The sequence below is a fragment of the Oryzias latipes genome, chromosome 16, assembly GCF_053564925.1.
Source record: "Oryzias latipes strain Hd-rR chromosome 16, Olatipes_Hd-rR_3.1".
NCBI lineage: Eukaryota > Metazoa > Chordata > Actinopteri > Beloniformes > Adrianichthyidae > Oryzias > Oryzias latipes.
In genome coordinates, this window is record NC_136252.1 from 12970067 (window position 1) to 12993589 (window position 23523).

Consider the following 23523-nt stretch of genomic DNA (forward strand, 5'->3'; position numbering starts at 1 on the left):
TACAAATAAACAACTTTGTTTCATTGAATATTTGTTATCCAAATCTATCCAAAATCTATAATGATTTTTTTAAATAACCAAAAATAATCTAAAAAAAATCCATCCAGTCTAAGCAGAGATGCCCAGACTTCCCTCGCCCCAGCTACTTCCTCCAGCTCCTCTGGGGGAAACCCGAGGCGTTCCCAGGCCAGCCGAGAGACGTAGTCTCTCCAGCGTGTCCTGGGTCTTCCCCGGGGCCTCCGCCCAGTGGGACATGCCCGTAACACCTCTCCAGGGAGGCGTCCCGGAGGCATCCGGACTAGATGCCCGAGCCATCTCAACTGGCTCCTTTATATGTGGAGGAGAAGCGGTTGTACTCCGAGCTCTCCGCGGGTGACCGAGCTTCTCACCCTGTCTCTAAGGGAGCGCCCAGCCACCCTACAGAGGAAGCTCATTTCAGCCACTTGTATCTAAAAAAAAACTATAATGATTTTTTTTAAACAAAATTTCTTGTAGTAGCATTTTAATTTGAAAATTTGTTTTTCTCCAGAACCCTAAGCTTAAAAATATTAGAAGCATAATTCGGCCCCGGTCTGCAAAAATATTGTCAAACATTAAGGCGGTCCGTGGCTATAACAAGGTTTGAGACCACTGTTCTAGATGACAATACATGTTCAATCTTTCTCTTTGCTTGCAGACTCTGGAAAGACATTGACGTTCTTCAATAACGACTACAAAGGAGACTTCCAGACTGTCACCTTTGAAGGACCAGAGATAAACAAGCTCTTCCATGGTAGCTTCCACAAGGTTTGTTTTTAAAATCTACTATCAAAAAATAGCGTCATTGCTTTTTCCATCAAAGGAAGACATTGTTGCATGAATGGAGCTACCTGGGTGGCTTTTTAAAAGTGCTTGGGTTTTTTATAATGTCATCATCATGACATGATTGTTTTGAAGGTGACATTTCCCGTTCTGATAGTTAAAGCCCTTGTTGACTTTCGCCCAAATCACATGGTACAAACCTTATATGAACAGAGCTGAGTGCATGGTTGCCAGGTGAGACGAGACCTGGTTACCAGACTTGTGAGCCTCAACTCGGATCTGGTTATTGGATGGGACACCAGTAAAGTCAGTCAGGCAACCCAGTGGACCCTGTTTTAAATGTTCCTTCCGGACATTTGAACTGCTTTTAACTCTGGCTTCTCACTAAAGACCTACCTCAGGAGGCCTTACAAGGGGCATGACTGTGAGGACAATTGAACCTTTCAACACCCCCCTACTCACATACATGCACCACCGCCACCACCATAATATGGTAGGGGTTCATGGGTGTAACCGAAAAGCTCTTTGGTTGGTATAAAAAATGTGGACGGATGAGGTCCACCCGGAGTATCTCAAGTCTTTGGATGTTGGCGGAGTTTTCTTGCAACATCGCATTGCGGTCGAGGACAGTACCTCTGGAGTGGAGAACCAGGTTTGTGGGGGATCTGAGTGCGTGCTCCAACTACAGACTACAGGGGGATCACACTACTTGGCCTCCCGGGAAAGTAGAGGAAAGCACAGGAGTACATTTTCACTCCTGTCCCATCCAACTCCCTGACCAAAATTTAAAACAAAAATCCTGTCCTGGTCTTGGTAATGTGACCTCCACTTCTGTTAAAATGACTTCCGCTCCTGTGCTGCTCCCTTTTATTTTTTTCTTAATGTGGTCATTATGTAATAGGATGCATGTCATGCCAATAAATCGAAACATAAAGCTTCATGTTACTAATTTGTTAAGCAGTTGTTTTATTGACTTGTCAATTGTTTTTATCCTATATACATTTTAATAATAATAATTCCAGTTCATAACATCTACTGTTCATGTTTTCTAGAGCGATCGAGAAAAAATCTGCTGAGATTTTAAATCTGACATCCATGTCCATTTGATGAACAAAGATATGCTTGGTTGACTCTTTCCCAAATTTCCAAGTGTGTCTCTTCAGACCGCACAGCCTGGACTCACTGGAAAACTTCACTATGATAACACATAACACATAAAGTTGTATCACCGAATTCTCATGAGCTCCTTGAATACATCCGACTTTCTTATAAGCTCTTTGTACTCAGTAGACATGTCTACTGTTTAAGTTGTCAATTTTCCCTGCATCAACCTTGTGGTGGACTACAGCTCCCTCAGTCGCTGCAGTTTAAATTCTAGTAAGAGAAACCGTGAATAGAAGCGCACCAATGGCTTCTGGGTAATGTAGTTTGTATTTATTTGTGTTATATTATAGGCGCATTACCAGATAACCACGAAACAGCTCCACTTTTACTCCTTTGTTAGCCTTACTATTGGTTGGTTCCCACTCCTGTTAGCTATCGTTAGTATTTAATCCCAATCCCGTGATCAATAGAATAGATGACTTCCCACAGAAATCCCGTGACCCATGGGATTCCCAGAAAAATGTGAGCCGCTACTGGAAAGGTCTTGACATAGAAGGGGGCGTAACAGGTCTATCCAAGAGTATCATGAGGAGAATTTGTCTGATGGTCGAACCTCTGATTCTGGAGGAACAGTGGGGGTTTTGTCCTTGGATTTTTGTGTTTTTCTGCCATGTGACCACAGAAAAGTTTTTACCAATTTAAAAATGGTTAGTGCAGTTCCATACACAAAACTGAGAAAATCTTTCAAATTTCAGATCTATTGTAGTCATTTCTCTGATTGTATTGTACTTGAAGTCATTTGTCTGGACCATCAAACACAGTTTCCTTTACATTCACTTCAGTTTTTTTCTCAAATATAGGTAAATAACATATCAGACTAAGGGTGAAAGGCAGGCTCTATCCCTCCACAATTTATTTTCTCCTACGGGACAGGAAAAAGTTTGAACATGCACTAAACAGTTTTTTACATACCTCTGCAGAATAAATGATAGTGTGGATTTGGCCTCAGCAGGCACAATAAATAGCGTACACCGAAAAGGTTATTTGCATATAACAACCTTAAATTATCTCAGGGACAAATCAGTTGTTGATGGCTAAACCTTTATCCTCAGAGTGGTTTGAATAAGCTTTACTGATTTGGAGCTGTAGTTAGCATTTATGTACTAGTATTAAAAGTCTAGTTTGCCTTTGTATGACAGATGAACTTCTATAATAAAACGTGTGCTGAAGATTGTGTTCGTCAATGTCCTTTCTGTTTTTTCCATTTGCTCTTGCAGAGTTGACTTTCTTTGTATGAGTTCTGAAAATGTACTGGAGCCGCTGTCCATCACTCTGTCTTTTCTCATTGTCTTTGTCTTTGCTGGAGAAGACAACAATGTTCAGAAAGGCAACAGATGCAGAAGACCACAGGAAGCATTTGTCTTTGTGTAGACAGGATGACAAGTAAAGAAGAGAAGCACTCGCGAGCGCTGTCTGGTTTTTGGTGCTAAGGGGATTACCATAAGAACATGCCTCGTGTGAAAACAAGAGTACCCAGCAGGATGTCTTAGTGCTCAGTGAAGCACATGGAGATTTATTTAAAAAATAAAATAAAATAAGAACTAAGGAAGAAAAACAGGAACAGGTGAAGTGGGGTGCTGGGAAAGAAACAGATGGCACTGTTTGATGAGATGACAAATAAACACGTGTGGATGCTGCATAAAAGGACTCAAATCTCTCTTTGCTGGAATTTGCATCAATTCTCATAGTAAAAATGGATCTTCAGCTCTATAGTCATAGATAAATCAACTTTGCGCCAACATTTTCGGAGCTTTTGAGCTTAAAGTAAATTCCTCGACCAATTCTTCTCAAAAGTGTTTTTGCTCCCCCGATCAGTATTGGTTTCTGCCTAAATTTGACAATCCTCATTTCCTCCCAATAACACACACACAAGCAAAGTCGACTGTTGTGCATGGCAAAAAAACAGAGCTAGATGTTGCACCATTAGAGAGCTTCCACGTTTCAGAAAGGGCAGAACTGGTGCAATGTTATCAAAGAGAGCACACATGCAGCTACTGTAGTAATGTAAGCTTTTTTAAGTATTATTTTAATGTGTTTTATTTTGCACTTAAGAACATTTGTTGTTGAGGTTTGGTAGCTCAGAGAACCTGCATGTGTGTTTGCCAAAAACACATTACTAATTGTATTAAAAACTTATACATATGAATAACAAAACCAAAGACAAAGTGAGACTCCGCATGATAAAGTTGTAGCTACTTAAATATTAGCTGTAGCCTATGGCTATAAAAAATTCACATTTTGCTAGATGTTGAGGAAAAATACCAATAAACAACAAAGTTTGTTTATTTTTTGCTCCCACTCATTTACCATCCAACACTGAAGTGCCTGCCACAAAACAAACACACCAAGAGCTCGTTTTAGGACCGAGACTTGCAGGAAGTTGCATTCACACCAAACGTGATACACGCATCAAATGCACGTCAGTCGCCTCTCTTTTGACACGTGTCAAATTTGCTGCTCGACACTGGTCCAAAAATCTGTTCATAAGCTTGATGCCCTAGACGTGTGTGGGAGGAGCTACTGCCAGATGTTTTTAGCCTGATTGCTACATGGAGCGGTGTCTGTCTGTGCTTATCTCATTTACAGTGCACAGAAGACTTGGGGGATGTTTGAATATCGGATTTACTTATTTTAAAAAGTTCCACAAAAGCATCGGTAATCATGTTTTCATGTCTGGGTAATGAGATAATTCAGAGACTCTGCCGGTACGGTGACGTTCACTCCTGCTGCAAGAACCGCGTCTGAATGACAGCCGGCTTTTGTGGTGTTTCTGTGTCTCTATGACCCAGTTTGAAGACTTGCTGTCCTGCATTAGTCATAGAGGGGAAACATAAAAATAGAGAATAAAATAGGACGATCTTTTTATCATTGTCTGGATTAAAATAACAAAATTATCATAAGGTTCAGGAGGCCCTAGCAGGCTACAGAGCTCCAAACTTGATGTGACCGTCAGATTAGCTCAACTACAGCACACAGAGAGCTTGATGGAATGAGTTTTTATGGCTGAGCAGCTGCATCCAAGCCACACATCACCAAGTGCAATGCAAAGTGTCGGATGCAGTGGTGGAAAGCTTGCCACTACTGGACTCTAGAGCAGTGGAGACACCTTCTCTGGAGTGATAAGTCACGTTTTTCCATCTGGAAATCTGAGGGTTGAGTCTGGGTTTGAAGGTTACCATGAGAGCGATACATTTCAGACCGCATTGTGCCGAGTGTGAAATTCGATGGAGGAGGATTTATGGTGTGGGTTTGTATTTCAGGACTCTGAAGGAACTCTGAATGCTTCAGGATACCAAAACATTTTGCTCAATTCCATGCTCTCAACCTTGTGGGAACAGTTTGGAGTGGGCCCCCTCCTCTTCCAACATGACTGTGCACCATTGCACAAAGCAAGGTCCATAAAGACATGGATGACAGTCTGGTGTGAATGAACATGACTGGTCTGCACAGAGTCCTGACCTGAACCCAGTAGAACACCATTGGGATGAATTACAGCAGAGACTGGGAGCCAGGCCTTCTCCACCAACATCAGTGTGTGACCTCACCAGTGCACTTTTGGAAGAATGGTCTGAAATTCCTATGAAGAAACTCCTCAACCTTGTGGACAGCCTTCCTAAAAGAGCTGAAGCTGTAATAGCTGCAAAAGGTGGAAAGACATCATATTGAACTCTATAGGTCAGGAATGGGATGGCACTTCAGTTCACATGTCAGTCAAGGCAGGTGAGCGTATACTTGTGGTAATGTAGTGTATACAGTAATATGAAGTACATAAGCTTTACTACAGTATGTTTACAGCTGTAATAAAAAGTACAACTAAACTTCAAAACCTGCATATTTTTGAACCCAGATCAAGAAATCAGTGTGAGTTTGTTGGTTTCTGTTGTGAGAAGAGCCCAGTTTAAATAGGAGTTTATGGAGGTTGTTGTGTTTGGGTCCAGCCCCCACCTCTGATTATTTGTGTGACATATCTCAAAACTAATTCAAAAGCTTTCACTCTTGTTTACATGTCTCTGAATATTATATCACTGTTGTTTTAAAGATACAAATGTTTTTTTTTCTGTAAATTAATCTTCTCAGTGCCTCAAACTCCAGATAAATGTATTTAGCTTTAAGGATTTTTGGCAGCTTTTCATTCGTAACACAGAACACCTGAGGCCAGTGAAGTGTGGAGAGACGAGGATGTGATCGGAAAGTCATTAAAGAGCAGATGTTCAGACATCAAGCGGAGACACTCTAAAATGAACTTTGTCCGTTTCTGCATTAGCTGCACCTTGTTTGTGAGCTTGTACCGTGTTGCACCTGTTGCACACAAGCAATCATGCTGACATGACGTGAACCTAATTTCTGCTTATTTGGATGAAATTGGAATTTTCTTTCCAGCAGATGAAATGAATGCAAGCTGTAAGTTTTAAATAAAATACTTACTAAAATCCTTTTGACAGCCCATTCATATCCCTTTAAACAATTTTGCTAGGATTGCATCCAAAGCTAAATAACAGCAGCCTTCTTTTTCTTTTTTTAATGACGGTCTTTATTTTGGCTTAGATGCTTCTGTGGTTCTATATCTCAACTTGTAATGCTCCATGTTCCGTCTATGCCTTATAGCTCCATGTAACCATCAGCAAGACCTCAGTGAAGGTGGTGTTGGACTGTTCTGTGGTGGGGGAAAAGGCAATCAGTGCATCAGGGAACATCACCACAGATGGAGTCGAGATTCTGGGAAGGATGATCCAGCCCAGAGGCAAAAGAACCAGCTCTGCTCCTGTGAGTATCACACTCGCTAAACATTCAGATGTCAAAAAACAGAGAAATATGCAGTTTCATGCGGCCAAACGTACCCTTTTATATGGTTAATGGGTTTTCTTGGGTGATCTATCATTGTTTTATTTAGGTGATCCGCATTAACATACAGTATTTATCCCTCCTGCGCGTTGAAATTAAACTGATTTGAGAAAACAAACATGAATCCATAAGAAAAAAGAGGGCAGCTGTACGCTGATGCAACATATCCTTCACATCTAAGAAAGCTGCTCGTGTGTTTGTTCTGGATCAAAACCGGCATGATTTTTCCACACATGTTCTACTTAATTAAAATCTCCAAAGAAACAAACATGCAAAAGGGCACAAATTATACCAGTAGAAAATGAAGGCAATTAATCAGTTTGCATTCAATTAGAAGAGACTTGTGACTCAAATGACTGTTTTTAATGTCAGTATCACCAGACACAAAGTGTCAAATAGCTTTCATATGTCAAAGAAAGTAGGATGGAGGCTGCGTCCTCCTCTCTGTGTACAGCCCTTCTATTTGGGACAAAATGTGCACCACAGAGAAACTGCATTATCCATTAAGTCATAAAAAACCCAACTCAGGATCTGGATTGTCTATTCTGGTTCAGTCTGACCAATGTTGCCATGTGGAGCTTCTGTTTACTGAGAAGCACATATGTGTGTGTGGACCCTTAGATGCCTTTTTTAAATCCCAGAAGACAAAAATCTGCTTTTAAACTATAATGCTCTTAAAGTGTGAACCCAAGTTAAGACCTTACATCTTCTTTATATCCTTTAAATAAGTCTTCTACTCCAGTAAGAATGTTGAGATACAGCAAATGCCTGATAAAACACACTTTAATGTAAAAGACAGTAACATTGAACTGCAGCGAAAAAGGCATAAAATAAAATGGCACGGTTTGCTTTGTACTTAGGGAGGGGCCATATAGAATCTTTATATCGCAATATAGTTTTTTTCACATCAGACGATGACGATACATTTTACAATATAATCCAAATGACTATATCTGTCAAATTTAAACACTCTGCTCATAAGAGAAATGTGTAACCATCAGCAAGTTGTTTAGATTTCAATATTTTTTCCTATTATACTTTAAACGTAACAGAAGCACTGAAAGAACATGATGGAACAGTTTGTTTTTTTGCAGGTAACTAAGAAAAGGCCTTTTCTTTTTCGTCCAGTCCAACACAAAGATGACAAATATAAGTAAAATGAATAAAGTTTACCCTAAATTACAAAAGGGGTCAATTCAAATATACACCTCGTGTGTCAAAAGATTCATAACCCCTATTGTAACAATAAAATATGTCCAACACAAGAGGCTTTCAGCTCTCGTCTGCTTGCTCAGCTATTGGACAGGACAAATTAAAAAAAAGAAAGAAAGAAAAGGCATATATATATATTACTAAACTAAATATTAAAGCAAAAAGCTTTCAAGTTTCAAAAGAGAACATAAATAAATCCAAATGCTAAACTGTTTGATCAGTTTCACTCAAAAACAAAACATTATTTCTACAAATAAATTCTACTTTTTTGTCGACATCCTTTGAATAAAACTAAAACCTCATTCTCATGAATGAATGAATGAATGAATGAATGAATGAATGAATGAATGAATGAATGAATGAAATGAATAGTTAAGACTGTTGCTGCTGTGCAGTTCTTACCTTTGTTGTTTTTTACTAGAGAATCATTGTTTATTTCAGTCTAAGATTGAACATGCTTGATGGCTCTGCTTCAGGTGGTGGAAAAAGGTTGGTGGTATTTCCAGGTTTAGAGGGAACATGCCTTCTGCATAATTTGCAGTGTATGTTACTCTGTTTTTAGTCGGATTTTAAATAACTGAAATACCTCCACACAGGGGCCAAAATGTAATGTTCGAGTCACCGGACAGGTTGCTAAAAAAAATCTATTGGCCAAACTATGACACTATTTCACATAGAAATCCCTTTCACCTTCAAAGAAAATGAAATTGCATGAAAGTAATTTATAGATGGTATGAACACGTCTTTATTTTCATCGAACTGCAAACTTCAATTCAAACAGGCTGAGAAAACAACAACAGGTTTAATGCTGCTTCCAGGTGATTACATTTTATATTCAATCATAACAAAAGACAGCCTGAAAACAGTATAAAGTTTTTGATTATTGTAATTATAGATTATTGACATTAAAGTTGCTGCTCTCACGAGGGGCGAGGGGGTTCAATACTGGCAGGTTGTACTTTTTTGTGTAACACTGGCTTTAAAGACACTGTATACACAGTGGATTCAAGTTTTAAAATATATTCAAAAAACAAAAACGTTTATATTAATTTCCTATGAATTGATTTTGTTGTATTTATCAACCACGTCTTAAAGTCCGGTCCATGTTTACATTTGGGTGACAGACGGAACAGCTCATCACTATAGCATCATTAGCATTGTAGCATAAGCGTCTTATAAGTAAATTTTTAATGAATCTTATTCTAAAGCATTACAAATAATTGTGTACATTTGTCTTCCCAGTTCCAGCTCCAGATGTTTGACATCATCTGCAGCACGTCTTGGGCCAGCAGAGATAAATGCTGCGAGCTCCCAGCATTGGTAAGTCGACCCGGGTTCCCAAACCCACACACCTTCAACATAAGTGTTTGTAGCTCTGCGGTCTATTCTTTTAAAGTGTCAAACACATGCTGTGTAAAATCAAAGTTGGTTGCTTCATTTATTTCTTTAGATTCACTGTATGTTATTCACCTAATGAGCTTGTTTTTTTTCCTCGTATTAAAGAGGGCTGTGTTTCTTTAACCCATTAGACCCCAGAGACATTTTTCCTTAAAAATAAAACTACCGTATGTGGAAAATGCCACAAACCAAGTGGATCACAGAACACATTTCTGATGTTTTTCTGTTAAACTGGTGTCACCATGGGTTCTTATGGGTTAAGAGAACAGCCATTACTAATCAAGACCTCCATCCAGGAATAACAGCAAAAAGATGACTTGAGTACTTATTTGTTCAGTGGGGTTAAACAACTACATACCTGTGTACAGCTGTATAAGTTTCATGTTTTTGGCCTACGTTTTAAGGATAGAGTTAAACTCCATCCCCAACTCTGAGCTTTTTTAGCTAATTGTAAATTTTGCTTTGTTTGGGGAGGGTTTGAACCACTTTTTTGTTGTCTAAAGAATGTAACCTGTGTGTGTTTTCAGAGAGTTGAGGATCAATGCTCGTCTCTACCACACGCTTGTACATGTTCCCAGGACAGCAAAGGACCTCCAGGACCTTCAGGACCGCCTGTAAGAACATTTTTACTAATTTATTGGACTATGTGAAGTGGTTGCTTGTTTTGTCATTGTTTATGCCGTTGCTTGTTGTGCCACAGCACGAATCAGGTCATATTGTTACTAGTTTCTGTGTTTTTCTAAAAGAAATAAAAATAAAAAACACAGCTTACTGAGACTTACTGGTTTAATTAACTTTAATTTTATTTTTGAATCAATTGATGCAGTTATATTGTGAAAAAGAATAATCATTTCTGTTAATACATTTTAATTGTCAAATTAGATATATAAGGGTTAATGGCCAACGAAGTATGCATTATCACTTTTTAATGCACGCCGTGGAAGCCTGAACCATCCAACACGAAGTGGAGGACGGTTGCTTCCGCAACGGTTGCTTCATACTTCGAAATCAATGGTCACTTACAAAAGAAATAAATATTAACCAGTTTTTACGTTATCACTTTTTAATGCACAGCCAATCAGAATCGAGTATTTACCCGGACCATGGTATAATTCTAATTGAGTTTTGCTACACATTTACTAAAGGACATTTTGAAAATGAAATGTCAAATACCATTTTCTTTATTGTTTTAATTAAGGAGCGGTGTTGAACAAAAAATAAAAAACGCAGTTTGGCGAATTATTTTTTCAGTTGAATTTTGAGTCAACTAATGCAGCTTCATTTTGAAAATAAAAAACATTTCTGGTATTCACTTTTATTTTTAATTATGCTACAGAAAAACTTCAATAATAAAATTGTAAGAGGAGATGCATTTCAAAAACTGTGTTCAAAAATGTTTTTTATTTGCAAAAAATGTTGATAACTTGAATGGAAATTGGAAATAGTTGCAGAAGATATGCGCAGACAAAAAACATACGGAGGAAAGAAAATAATAATAAGAAGAAGTAAACCTAGAAAAGTTGCATTTCCTGCAAAGATACAATTGACTGCATAACTGCTGAATGTAGTTGCTTTTAATTGCTTAATTACATAACTTTTAGCTGTAAAAGCTGAAGGTTCTTCAAAGGAAATATTTTGAGTAAATTGCTGAAGCTGTTTGCATAAAGCTTGCAGAAGGTTTCTTAGCTTTAAGTGAAAAGCTTTTTTTTTATTGTCATGCTGCAATTAGACATAAGTGGAAGAAAAACCACAAGTTCATAAATGCCAGAAAAAGGATACTGAGGGGGAAATGCATGGATATACTGTACATAAAAAGTTGCTCAGCGATTTGAACGTTTCTTAAGAACCATGTAAAATATTAGTTAAATGCCTAAAAAACCTTAGTAGATGGCAAATTAAACAAATGAGCTAGCATATTGCGCAAATATTTGCCAAATTAGCTAGTATGTTCTCACAATCGCCAGTTAAAACTAACTTTAAGAATCAGCCAAAAGATTTAGGAAAATTGAGGTATCTTAGTGTCCGTCTAGGGCAGGGGTCGGGAACCTTTTTGGCCAAGAGAGCCATAAATGCCACATATTTTGAAATGTAATTTCGAAAGAGCCATACAATAATGTAGTGTCCCTTCCCCACACTGAGGCACGGAGACTTAACCTCTTTTAAAGTTCTTTATTCCGATTACTGCAGACCGCAACAAACGCGTTCAATGAACTCCAGAACTTTTAACGCGGCCCAACAGCCATCCAACTCAGTCCGCGACAATTTGTTTAAAACTAAATATACAAATGAATGTGTGCATTTGATTTAATTTCAACATTTTTAAAGTACAATAAGTCTGTGGATTCTTTTTAATATTGTTATTCTGTTGCTAATAAATGATGAGTATTTCTCGTGGTAGTTTTGTTGATGGTCTAGTCTTGTTGATACGTGGTGAGTTTCTGCTTCGTTCAGGCGTTGAGACTTTAAACGTGATCTTAGGTCTGAATGTTCTGTAGATGTGACAAAGACTGCTCACATGCAGACGGGGAGCCAAACACACACTCACACGCTGCAGTGAGTGACGGGAAGCGGGTTTTACGTTTTTACAATCCCTGCGCGATTCACCTGCTGCCTGTCCCCACAACACCTCAGCCCCACCCCCTGCTTTCTCCCTCACACATCCCGTCCCCGCATCTGCGCGCTCTTTCTCAGAGACGGGAGCGCGTAGTTTTATGCACGTCAATTCACAGGTTTCCAGCTGGTACAAACTCTGTGAAATAATAGATAATAGTAACTGATAGCGCTGGCGCAGATTTCTCTCTCTAAGCACTGCTACTACTGCGCGCCTCTGGCATCGCATCGCGCCCGAGAAGGACTGGTCTAATGAAAAAAAAAAAACTATAATTAAAGATTTGTCTGCGAGCCACATGTGACCATCAAAAGAGCCATATATGGCTCGCGAGCCATAGGTTCCCGACCCCTGGTCTAGGGGCTGTAGAAGCAAAAATGTTTGGCCCACAGGTCAAAGGGTCACAACTAGAGGCAGTTTCCTACATTTTGATGTAAAAATCATGACTCTGTGACAATTGGTGGTTAAGTTAGAGTGGTTTATTCTGCTGAGGGCCTCTTGTGTTGGACATATTTTACTTTTACAATAGGGGTTATTAATCTTCAGACAAACCAAAGGTATGACTGAATAAACCCCTTTTGTAATTGAGGCCAAACTTTATTAATTTCAACCATGTTTGGAAATCTTTGGTGTTGGACCGGACGGAAAAGGAAAGAAGGGAAGAAGAGAGAGGGATGTTAGAGAGGGGGGGGGGGTGATAGTGAGAGGCGGGGTAAGACCATGAAGCAGCATAGAGCAGACAGGTTTGCTGGTTGTTTATCATTACGGTACGGTTCAAATGTAGTACAAAAAGGGCGGGGCCTGTTCACACACACTCAAATATTATCAACACACCTGCTAGCTGCAAAAATGTTCACATGTCAACATGTACACAAAACAGATAGTGTTCACAAACGCATACCTATGCCTTTAAACCAACAAGTGTGAAATCTTTCGTTCATTCAATCATGCAAACTATTAGTGCAAAGGTGAGCTAACACCTGTGTTCAGGTGAGTGTTTATGTTCTTCTAAAATGGATGGTGGAATGTGCAAAGAAGGAGAAGGAGCGCCCAGCCACACCCACACCCAGACCCCCGCCGCCCTTGCCAAAAAACACCCCTAACTGCATCGGAGCAGCTGACTTCTTTGACGGTTTGTTTTGATCTGTTTGACATTTAGCTGTACACTAGCAATATGCTAGCTCAGTTGGCTAATTTAGTATCTACTGTGGATTTCTATGCTAATCAGATGCTAATGCTAATTTGACCTTTACAGGGCTGCCAACTTTTCATAAAAGATTGTAGTGACTGTATAAGAGAACTGGAAGTGTGACGTCACCCATAGAAAACCAAATTAAGTCACTTCAGTTGCCATTTTTCCTTTGAAGTGGATCTCTAAGGATTTTAGTTTACTTATTTTGTCTTTCAAATAATAGTAGAGGGTAATGCAGAGTTTTATCCAGGCACAAGACTCACTGCCCTCGTTTTTTAATCTCTGCATTTTAGAAATCATAACTGGTTTAGCTGACTATGAATCTCTATTTTATTAGGACTTGGTTAGGTCATATTAACCAAGTAATTAAATAGGGAGACTACAGAATACCTCCCTATTTCTTACTACCACACAATCATCCTCCCAAAGCTGTGTTGACACACACCTGACTTTGTATGTATGGTATGACAAAATCAGGCCATTCATTAACCTGCTCAGTTATCGTTCTAGAGTTAGTCATAACCTTTTGAGTTTTTCTGTTTGTTAAAAATGATCTTGTGTTAAAATGTTTCACCAGAACCTTTATTATGGAGCTCCAAAGTAACCAGATTTTTTTTATTTTTATCATGTATCAACAATGGGTTTGATAGTTACATTTTGTCATTTAAGTTTATTTCTTTTAAATGATACAATCTTAAAATAGTGAAATAAACTTGTTTTGAGCCACTCCTGACATGACACTAAATTAAGAGGCCTCGTGTGCTTTTTCTATCCTCTCAAATGCACACATCAGATGACTAAGTAACATAATGATTACATTAATGTTCAGAACGGTTTTGTATTAAAAATAGGTTTAAAACAAGTTTTTATCTTCTCCTGCACAGCAGTACGTATAGTTTCTGTTCAGAAACAAAGTTAGTAAATTACAGAATAGCTTTATTAGGGTAATTGCAAGAATATCTGCTGAATCAGAAGGATATTTTTTAAGAATTGTATTTTTAAAAGAAACATGCACATGCTGCTGTCAGATTAAAAGAAAACCAAATTTTTATATACCCTATTTAGTTTTGGTTTATTTCAAACACCAATGAAAAGTCAACAGACACAGTGGTTTAAAAGACATAAAATAATACAGTGTGCTTGAAAAGGAGTGGGTTGAAGATAAATCTTGTCTGCTCCCACCCCTTTTTACAAAACATGATGATGTGCGTATTTAATATGCGTATTGCTATTTACAGATAGTTACAAAACATTCACAATATAATTCTGCATTGCAACTGTGCTAAAGTGACATTTTTTGTTTAATCGTTTCTGGCCTTATACAGTTCAATTAGTGACTTCTTGTAGGTTTTTTTTAATACATTGTTTTAAACCTTCATCCAATCCATTCCATAAATCCACACCACAATTAGATAGACACATTTTCTTTTTTGTTGTTTGAATGCACTGCTTTTAAAAATTCAGTTTTTTTCTTAGATTGTAACTCCTGTCTCTTTTCTTTGAACATTTGCTGTAAATTTATTGGAAGTAAGTTGTATCTGGCTTTGTACATGACGAGTGCTGTTTTCAGTTTCACTAGATCCCGTATTTTCAATAAACCCGACTTTAAAAACAGAGCGTTTGTATGTGACTCTTAGTCCACTCCATGTACAATTCGAAGTATTTCCCCAAACTTCTGCACTGTACTGTAAATATGGTAGTATGATGGATGAATATATTAGTAAACGTGCTTTTTGAGTGAGAGTATGGCATGTTTTTCCCAACACTGTTATGTTTTTAGCAATTTTAGGTCTGACCTGCTTTATTTGTGGTTTCCAGCTTATTTTGTCATCCAGAATTACTCCAAAGAACTTGATTTCTGTCACTCTTTCCAGAACATTATTATCAATCGCCACTTTTATTTCTAAATCTGAAGGAATGTGGCGATTTCCGAAAATCATGAATTTAGTTTTGTTAACACTGAATGAGAGTTTATTATTGTCAAACCATTGTTTTAGTTTCCCTAATTCTGTATTTACTGTTTTTACAATTTCCCTGAGATTCTCCCCTATACAGACTATACTTGTGTCGTCTGCATATAAAAAGTATTTGAGTGTATTTGATACCAAGTGTATGTCATTGATGTAAAGGATGAACAGTATGGGACCTAACATTGACCCTTGTGGAACTCCATAGCTTAAATTTAGCAGGGATGATTTACAACCTTCCAGTTGGACAAACTGCTGCCTGTTATTAATGTAACTGTTTAACCATTTTAATGCTGGTCCTCATATTCCATACTTTTCCAGTTTGTTTACTAAAATGTTATGATCAATAGTGTCATAAGCCTTTTTTCAGATCAATGAACACTCCTACTGCGAACTCTTTATTGTCAGTGCCGTTTATAATTTCTTCGGTTAGTTGCGTAATCGCCATGGACGTTGATCTGTTTTTTCTGAAACCATATTGGTCGTCAGATAATTTGTTATTTGGTGTTTGTCCCCTGATTTGTGTAGTGGGATTACTTTGGCTATTTTCATTTTTTGTGGAAATGTTCCTGTTTGAAAGGATAAATTGCAAATATAGGTTAGCGGGTCAACAATGGAATCAATCACCTTTTTTATCACCATCATATTAATTCCGTTACAGTCTGTAGATGTTTTGTATTTGAATTCGTTGACGCTTTTAAGAACTTTTGCTTCCACGGGTCTGAAATAGATCGAGTTTGGATTTCTTTTTATGCAGTGTTCGACAGTTTCTTTTTCTGATATTTTTGAACACTTTATTTCGTTGGCTAGCTTTGGCCCTATTTTTTATAAAATATTCATTAAACTCCTTTGTCATGTCCTGAATATCATTGCACATCTCATTTTTATCAACTACAGAGTCTGGGTAATTTGTTTTCTCTTTGTGTTTCCTGATGACACTGTTCAGTACTTTCCAAATTTCTTTAGTGTTTGATTTAATTTTTTCCAATATTTTTGTGTAATTGTCTTTTTTGCATGTTCTCATGATACTGGTTAGTTTGTTTTTATATTTTTTGTATCGCTGATCCGCTTCAACAGTTTTGTTTTTTAAGAATTGCTTATTTTTCCTGTTCACATAGTGAAAGTCATAGCTCTCAAGCTGGAAGTGTCAGCTTTTTTTCTGAAATTGCAATTATTTTGAAAGGTTTGTTAAATTGCTGTAAGTATTTTTCAATGGTTTGGTGATTCGCGTATAGGCTTCTGCTGTTGAAATGTATGATTGAGAGTTTGTGATTAGGATTTGTGTTTCTATTGTATTCTTCTTCTGTGTAATAACTGCATTGGTTATTTACAAAGTCAAAGAAATTGGTATCTGGGTCAATGTCTACGTCCATAGTTGTGTATTATTATCTTATTTTTTTGTGTTAAAGAGGACTGTACTTTTGCCGTCTTCTTTCAAAATTGATCCAGTTCTTCCATCTCTCTGATTGCGATTACTTTTGCCTGTTCAGGTGGGCCATTTAGTTTAATGAAAAGTACAACAGTTATAATTTAACTATTATTAATAAATAAATACATAATATATTAATTTATTTATTATTTTATATTTAATATTTAAAGGCTACATGTAATGAATAAACGGGGCTATTGGCTGCAAAAGCATAAAGTGTGTTTTTATAAACAGTGGGAGACTTTCAGCTCTCACTCAATTTTGTCATTATGAAAATGGAGCAATGCGGCGCTCTCTTTCCCTCCGTGCTTCCCTGGCCTCTGGCTCTGGGGGCCTTGCGGCGGCCCTGCTGGCCCTGGCCTGGGTGGCGGGCTTGGTCGCCCGGGCGGCGGTTGTTCCCTGCCGGTTCCCGTGTGGCGTTGGGGGGATTCCGGCTGCCGCTGCTGCTGCGGTGGGGGTCTTGGGGTGGGGATGGCTGGGCACTCTCCCTCCTTCTTTTCTCATTCCACCATCCATTTTAGAAGAACATAAACACTCACCTGAGCACTGGTGTTAGCTCACCTTTGCACTAATAGCTTGCATGACTGAATGACTGAAATATTTCACAATAGTTGGTTTTAAGGCATAAGTATGCGTGTGTGAACACTATCTGTTTTGTGTACATGTCGACAGGTGGACATTTTTGCAGCTAGCAGGTGTGTTTATAACATTTGAGTGTGTGTGTGGACGGGCCCCGCCCTTTTTGTACTGCATTTGAACCTTAACATAATGATTAACAACCAGTAAACCTGTTGCTGTATGCTGCTTCATGGTCTTATCCCCCTTCCCCTCCTATTATCACCCCCTACCCCCCCTCTCTCTAGCGTTCCTCTCTCTTCTTCCCCTCTTTCCTTTTCCGTCCGGTCCAACACCAAAGATTTTCAGACGTGATTGAAATTAATAAAGTTTGGCCTCAATTACAAAAGGGGTTTATTCAGACATACCTCTGGTTTGTCAGAAGATTAATAACCCCTCTTGTTAAAGCAAAATATGTCCAACACAAGAGGCCCTCAGCTCTCATCTGTCTGCCCAGCTTTTGGACAGGACAAGTTAAAAAAAAAAAAAAAAAAAATGAAAATGGAGCAAATGGTTCCTTTAGAGGTTTCAGACCCCTTGTTTAGCTGTTGCATTAATAACATAATTCAAGGTACACATAAACACTGTTTATACAAAATGTAGATGTAACTATCAGGTCAGACATTTCATTTTTTTCCACTCTTCTTTGTTGTCTCTCTTTGTTTGTAGTTTGGAATTCTGAACAAATGAAGTCCCATCAATCAAACCCTATTGTTTTTAAGAAAAATAGCACAGCAATTAGAATTCCTCTGACATTTTTTTACTGTATGATAGGAGGAAGGTTCTTATGAATCTCTGTATCAGCCGGCTCAAGCCCTTCCTTTCAGCTTTCTAGATTTTACTTTTGTTTATGTGTTTTTATGTATCTTTTAGCAGCTTTCCTCCTGGTGCAAGAAGTCAGGAGAACATATAAATTCAATTCAATTCAATTCAATTTTATTTGTACAGCCCAAATTCACAATAACAGTCGTCTCGATGGCCTTCGTGTCGGTAAACTATCTGTCCCATGCAGGTTAATTTTAATTAGAGAGTTTTGAACACAGGAACTCAAAACGTGCATTTACACACATTTTGTATAGACTTTTTATTGGAAGTGGTGGCTTAAATGCATGATGCAGAACCGTATGTGAACGTAGCTTAACACTAAAGGAATAACAGAGAAAAATAGAGGTCTCATTTGAGATATTTATTCCTAAAACTTGTTTTTATTTGAAAAAAAAAAGATGGATTCAGACTATGTTTTGCACTCACTTTTCCCTCAAAATCTAAAAAAAAATCTTTAAAGTAATTACATTAAGAAAAAAAATAATTGTGATGCTCTTGTGGAGAAACTGCTTGAAAATAAACACACAAAGGGCTAAAACGAGAATAAAACCTTTTTAAGAGTTTAAGAAACATGTCTGCTCTCAGAGCTGTAGATCAAAACCTTCCCACCAAAAAATGTGTCCCCATTGAGTGAATATGTACTTTGGTCTGTTGTTTGTCACACAAAACCTAGTCTCACAGTGGCAAAACCTATTCATTTCTTTTGGTTTCATTGTATTGATCGGCTTTGCTGACCTGCAATCTGTACCGCCTCATTTGAAACTGAAGCAGCTCAATACTTCGCATCTGTCAAAAAAAATTCTATCTGGCCTTTAAAGGTGAGACATGCTCCCATGTGAATGTGTTAAAAATGAATAGAACTCATGATGTTCCTGATACCAGGCCTGTTTCTAAAAGACTCAATTTATCTGTCTAATTGCTTGGTTTGGGGACTTTTAAAGTCGTCATTGAGGGTTTTTGTACTAATAGCTAATCAAAATATAAATATATAAGATGTTGCAGTTGAAAGCTGGTTTCAGGTTTTAAATTTAAAAAGTCATAAAACAACAGTTTGGAGAAAAACTCCTGAAAATTAAACTGTCAGTGCTGTCACTGAGATAAAGTCATCTTATTGTGCATTTCTCATTTCTTTTCTGATGCGTTTCTTCCAGTCATCTGGGTATTACAGGTATTTTAAAAATGTAGTCACTGTTGATTTTGGGTGATTAAACCCTATAAACCCTTTTTTTTAGTATCCCTTAGCGTTTTTGCTTAATAAAAATGTTTGATTAATGACCAAAACAAGACTAAACTATCATTAACTAATTAGAGGCTTGACCTTCTTGTCCCAGGAATGACAAGGAGCAATTTGAGCAGAAATACACCCTAATTAGTCCCCCTTTCAGCTTTTGATGAATTATATCTGTGATATTGTAAATATAATCATTTTTAATCTGATTGAAACCACAAAGTTACTTAATTAACTGAAGAATAGTTACCCAAGTGATTGTGTTGATCTAAACAAACTGGTTAGTCACTAGATCTTACAGTTTTTCTCAGTGGCTTTAGTACAATTCTCAGATCAGAATTGAAGTTTGCAAATACGTGTGTGCATTTCTCAAAACAATTTGTACAAACAGCAAAACACTATGGATTTCTTGCAAAAGCCTGTAACTTGCTCAAAATCTTTAGTTCATCTCTCAAAACTAAGTCTTTATGTCATTGAACATGTCAGTGCCATCAGAATGTCAAGTCCTTGTGTCACTGTCTACGAACAAGACAGTCAAATGACTTAGTCATGTTGTCAATATAACTGTGTACTTTAGAGGGAGGTTCTGATGTAAACTATGGCTAAAGTTTTGATGACAATTGTTGTAAAATGGAAGTTACACCTTTTTTGTTTGATTGCAAGAGACTGGACAAGATTCACATTTACACTTTTATTGTTCATATTGTAATTTGTTGACAGACCATGTCATACCAACATAGAAAAAACCCACTGCAAACAGTTACACAAAGGGAAAAAAAGATAGGACAATATTCTGTCCAACAGTACAGGCAGTGCAGTAGGAATTGGTGTGGTCTTCCTACACCTCTTGTCGTTCCTGTGTGTTAGGCCACAAATTCTCATCCACATCACAGCGAATATCCTCTCTTGCAATGCAGCGAAATATGTTTGTCACATTATGACAACTTGGTCAACCATTTTGCAGTTAATGACTTATACGAGGAACTAATGACTAGGTGTTTTGAAGAGTAAGACTATTGCACAGTGAACTATATAATACATTTTGATCAACATGACATAAACAATTGGTAATGTAGCAAAGAGCAGAGAATTGTACATAATCATTTGCATGGATGTACCAAAGCAATTGCAACTTGTTCAAAGAAGTGAGAAACTGCTTAAATGATGTGCACAAGTGACATCATGATGTGAGGATTGAACAAATAGTTTTGGGAATTTCATTCTGATCTGAGAATTGTACTAAAGCGACTGAGAAAAACTGTAAACTGGGCTTCATGTTTGATGTACAACTTCCCTTTCTTGTAATACACCTACGCAAGTCAAATAAGTATTTGGTCTCTCTGTTTGGTGATGTATCTCTTATCCAACCCTTTCAGTGTCTTTGGTTTGATCCAAATGTGGATTTGAACTCACAACTTCCCAGTTACAGAGGTGACACAGCCACTCAGCTGCAGAGATTTTTCAAACATTTCCAAAACTTTCATTTTTATCTAGTGAGATGATGCAACATAATCACACCTATAAAAGGTATATAATTGTTATGAACCTCTTATATCTGAGACTTTGCTCCCACTGCACCTTAATGTGCTCAAATCTGGTTGTTAATAGCTTATCCCTTTAGACAAAATAGGTGTTTAGGAGCTTTTTTTATGCACTTTTATACACCACATAACTCCTATGCTACACTTTATCTGAATGGTTTTAGACCAATATGGCAGAAAAATGGTTTATTTGTTTGAAAATAAACCTAATTTGTATTTATTTTTCATATGATGCTCATTTTTCTGTAAAAGTCACCATACCTGGACCCAACAGAACCAAACTATTTCCTCTGCCTTGTTTGACTGTTGATGTTGCACCTATTTCTTGAAACTCTCTTTTATATTTAAAATATTTAGCGCAAATTCAACACTTTCCTTTGTTCAAACTGAATTTAAAATGTGACCAGAAATTCAATGAAAAAGTAACAAAAAAAAAAGAGGAGTTCTCTCAACCTGGTATCACAAACTAAAATGCCAAAAACATCTTAAGGTTTTGCGTCTCCTGCACAGCATGTCTTAGATTTATGTGCAAAGTGGATGAAATGCTTCTTGATTACAAGGCAGTGGACTGTATAGAACATAAAAATAGGTCTTGCACCAGTGGGAAATTAAGAAAAATATTTACTCCACCTCCCCTTTCACCAACACCAATAGCAAGAGAAGTCTTTTTTTTTTCTACAACCTTTTTTTTTTTCTTCTAAAAACTATTTAGAAACAAGATGGTCCATAGTAGACATATGCTTCTATAGGGGAGGGATAGATCAAAAATGAGTTAAGGCTGTGTTTGACAGTCTTAAGCTTTGGCTGCAAACTCAAACAGCTGCTGCTTGACACAATACACAACATAAAGGTAAATCCCTTTTGTGTAAAATCCTTTTAAACATATTGTTGTCAAATAAAGTAGTTAAATGAAACAGTTTGATAATAATAAAGCACAGACCATACTGAATAAATTAAAAGTTTTTTTTGTTTGTAATTATGACTTTATTTATGTTGTTTTTTTCTTTCATTTGTGTGTTTAGGATTATTCACAAGCTGTCTGCTTTTGCTGTGTTTTTGTTTCAGGGTGGTCCAGGCATGAGAGGGACCAGAGGAGACCGAGGAGAGCCAGGCATGACGGTTTGTGACACATACTCAGACGCTGTAGAAATGTGTTTTTGGACATCACCCAAACAGTTTCCCCGCCTAAAGATGTGGATGCTGCTGAGTTAAGAAGGGAACAAACTTTATTTCATTGGATGAGCTGTTTTATCTGCTTAACATTAATGGAAAGATAATCCTAAATGTGACAAAGTTGTTAGTTTTTATTTTTATTTTTTTCTGCCTGACTTCAGTTTATGAATTCTCTGGCAGATATTACTTAAAACTGAGGACAACCCAAAAATAAAGGAATCTTTTTAATGTTTAATGTTTTTACCTTTTTAATTTTAAGTTCACATTTACTTCTTTTCATATCCATAAACAGAAGCAATCATCCTATTTGTGAATAATGACGATGAGGCAGACATTACATTTTTGTTGTGTAGCAATCAAAAAGCGTTTTCCTTCAGCAGCTGCTCACTGCAGTCTCCAAGATGCAAAATATACTTGAGCTAAAAGAAATGAACGTCTGGAAAATCCACTTCTCATCTTTTGTCATCTTATTTTTGGCCACAGACTACAGACTTTGACAGCCCCCATCACTACCCGGCAAGCTTCTCTTTTTTTTTGCTGAATTTTGCTTAAAATTTGTCATGCTCCACTCTTTTTACTATGCTTTTTTATTTAGACTTTGAGTGACAGTATGAACAGTGCAGCACATAGAGGAGCCCGTCCAGAATGAACAACTAACACATTTGATGGGACATTTTCAAAAATGACTTTTATAAAGACAGGTGATGGAAGGTTTTGAAAGTAACCGGAATTTTAGGCACTACAACATTACTACACATCTACACAATTACAACTACACAACTACACAATTACTGCACTACACAACTGACTTCCTGATCATCACATCATAGTCTGTTTACATTTATCTGATCACATAGTTTTGTTGTCTTGTCGACAATGTCGCGCAAACGTTTCCACTGCAGAGTGCGCGTAACATGTCTGATGAGTGGATTTATGGATTCTGACAGGGGTGTGGTTTTCCTGTTTTGGTCTGAATATTCTGCATGTTGAAGAACATTAATGCTCAGCTGCAGCGTCACAGTTGCTGCGCTTCAGCAGCTTCTTCCACATTTAATTCAGTTGTTGGATTATTCTGTTTTGAGAGACACGTTTCTTTCTTAAATTATATTTTTTCAACCGAATTAGCTAACAAATGTGTTCAGTAACTTGAATTTTTGAAATATCTTAAACTTTTCTGCAAGTTTGGAGCTAAATTTGAGTGATTTTTATTTTTCATTTAAACAAGATGTATCTTTGACCCATCTTTGTTTTTTGTTCTCTGTTCATTCATGTATATCTGTGATTATTTTTGGTCGTTTACATGAACAGGAACACATGAACCCAGAATATGAGCATTTGAAAAGTAAAATAATAAATGCAGCTGGAGGAAGATGGTTTTGGCAACTTCTGCTTCTAATCCAAAAAGGTCAGAACGTTGCAGATCAGTTATGGTTTGCAGGAATGTCATTTTTGTTGCTCCTGTGTCAGTGCTTTCTTATGGAAAATGACATACTGAGCTCTCACTGTGCAAGAAGTGATAGAAAACCAC

At 37.5% G+C, this 23523-nt stretch overlaps 1 protein-coding gene across 2 annotated transcripts in view; it reads left to right on the forward strand.

Annotated features, from left to right (window-relative positions):
- The window catches only part of col14a1a (collagen, type XIV, alpha 1a), a 173775-nt gene that overhangs the window by 122719 nt on the left and 27533 nt on the right, over positions 1-23523 (forward strand). For both annotated transcript variants that reach the window (XM_078933438.1, XM_078933439.1), the window contains exons 33-37: positions 677-786; positions 6571-6729; positions 9262-9339; positions 9945-10031; positions 21888-21941. In XM_078933438.1, coding sequence (XP_078789564.1) covers positions 677-786; positions 6571-6729; positions 9262-9339; positions 9945-10031; positions 21888-21941 — 488 coding nt within the window. The remainder of the gene's footprint in view (positions 1-676; positions 787-6570; positions 6730-9261; positions 9340-9944; positions 10032-21887; positions 21942-23523) is intronic.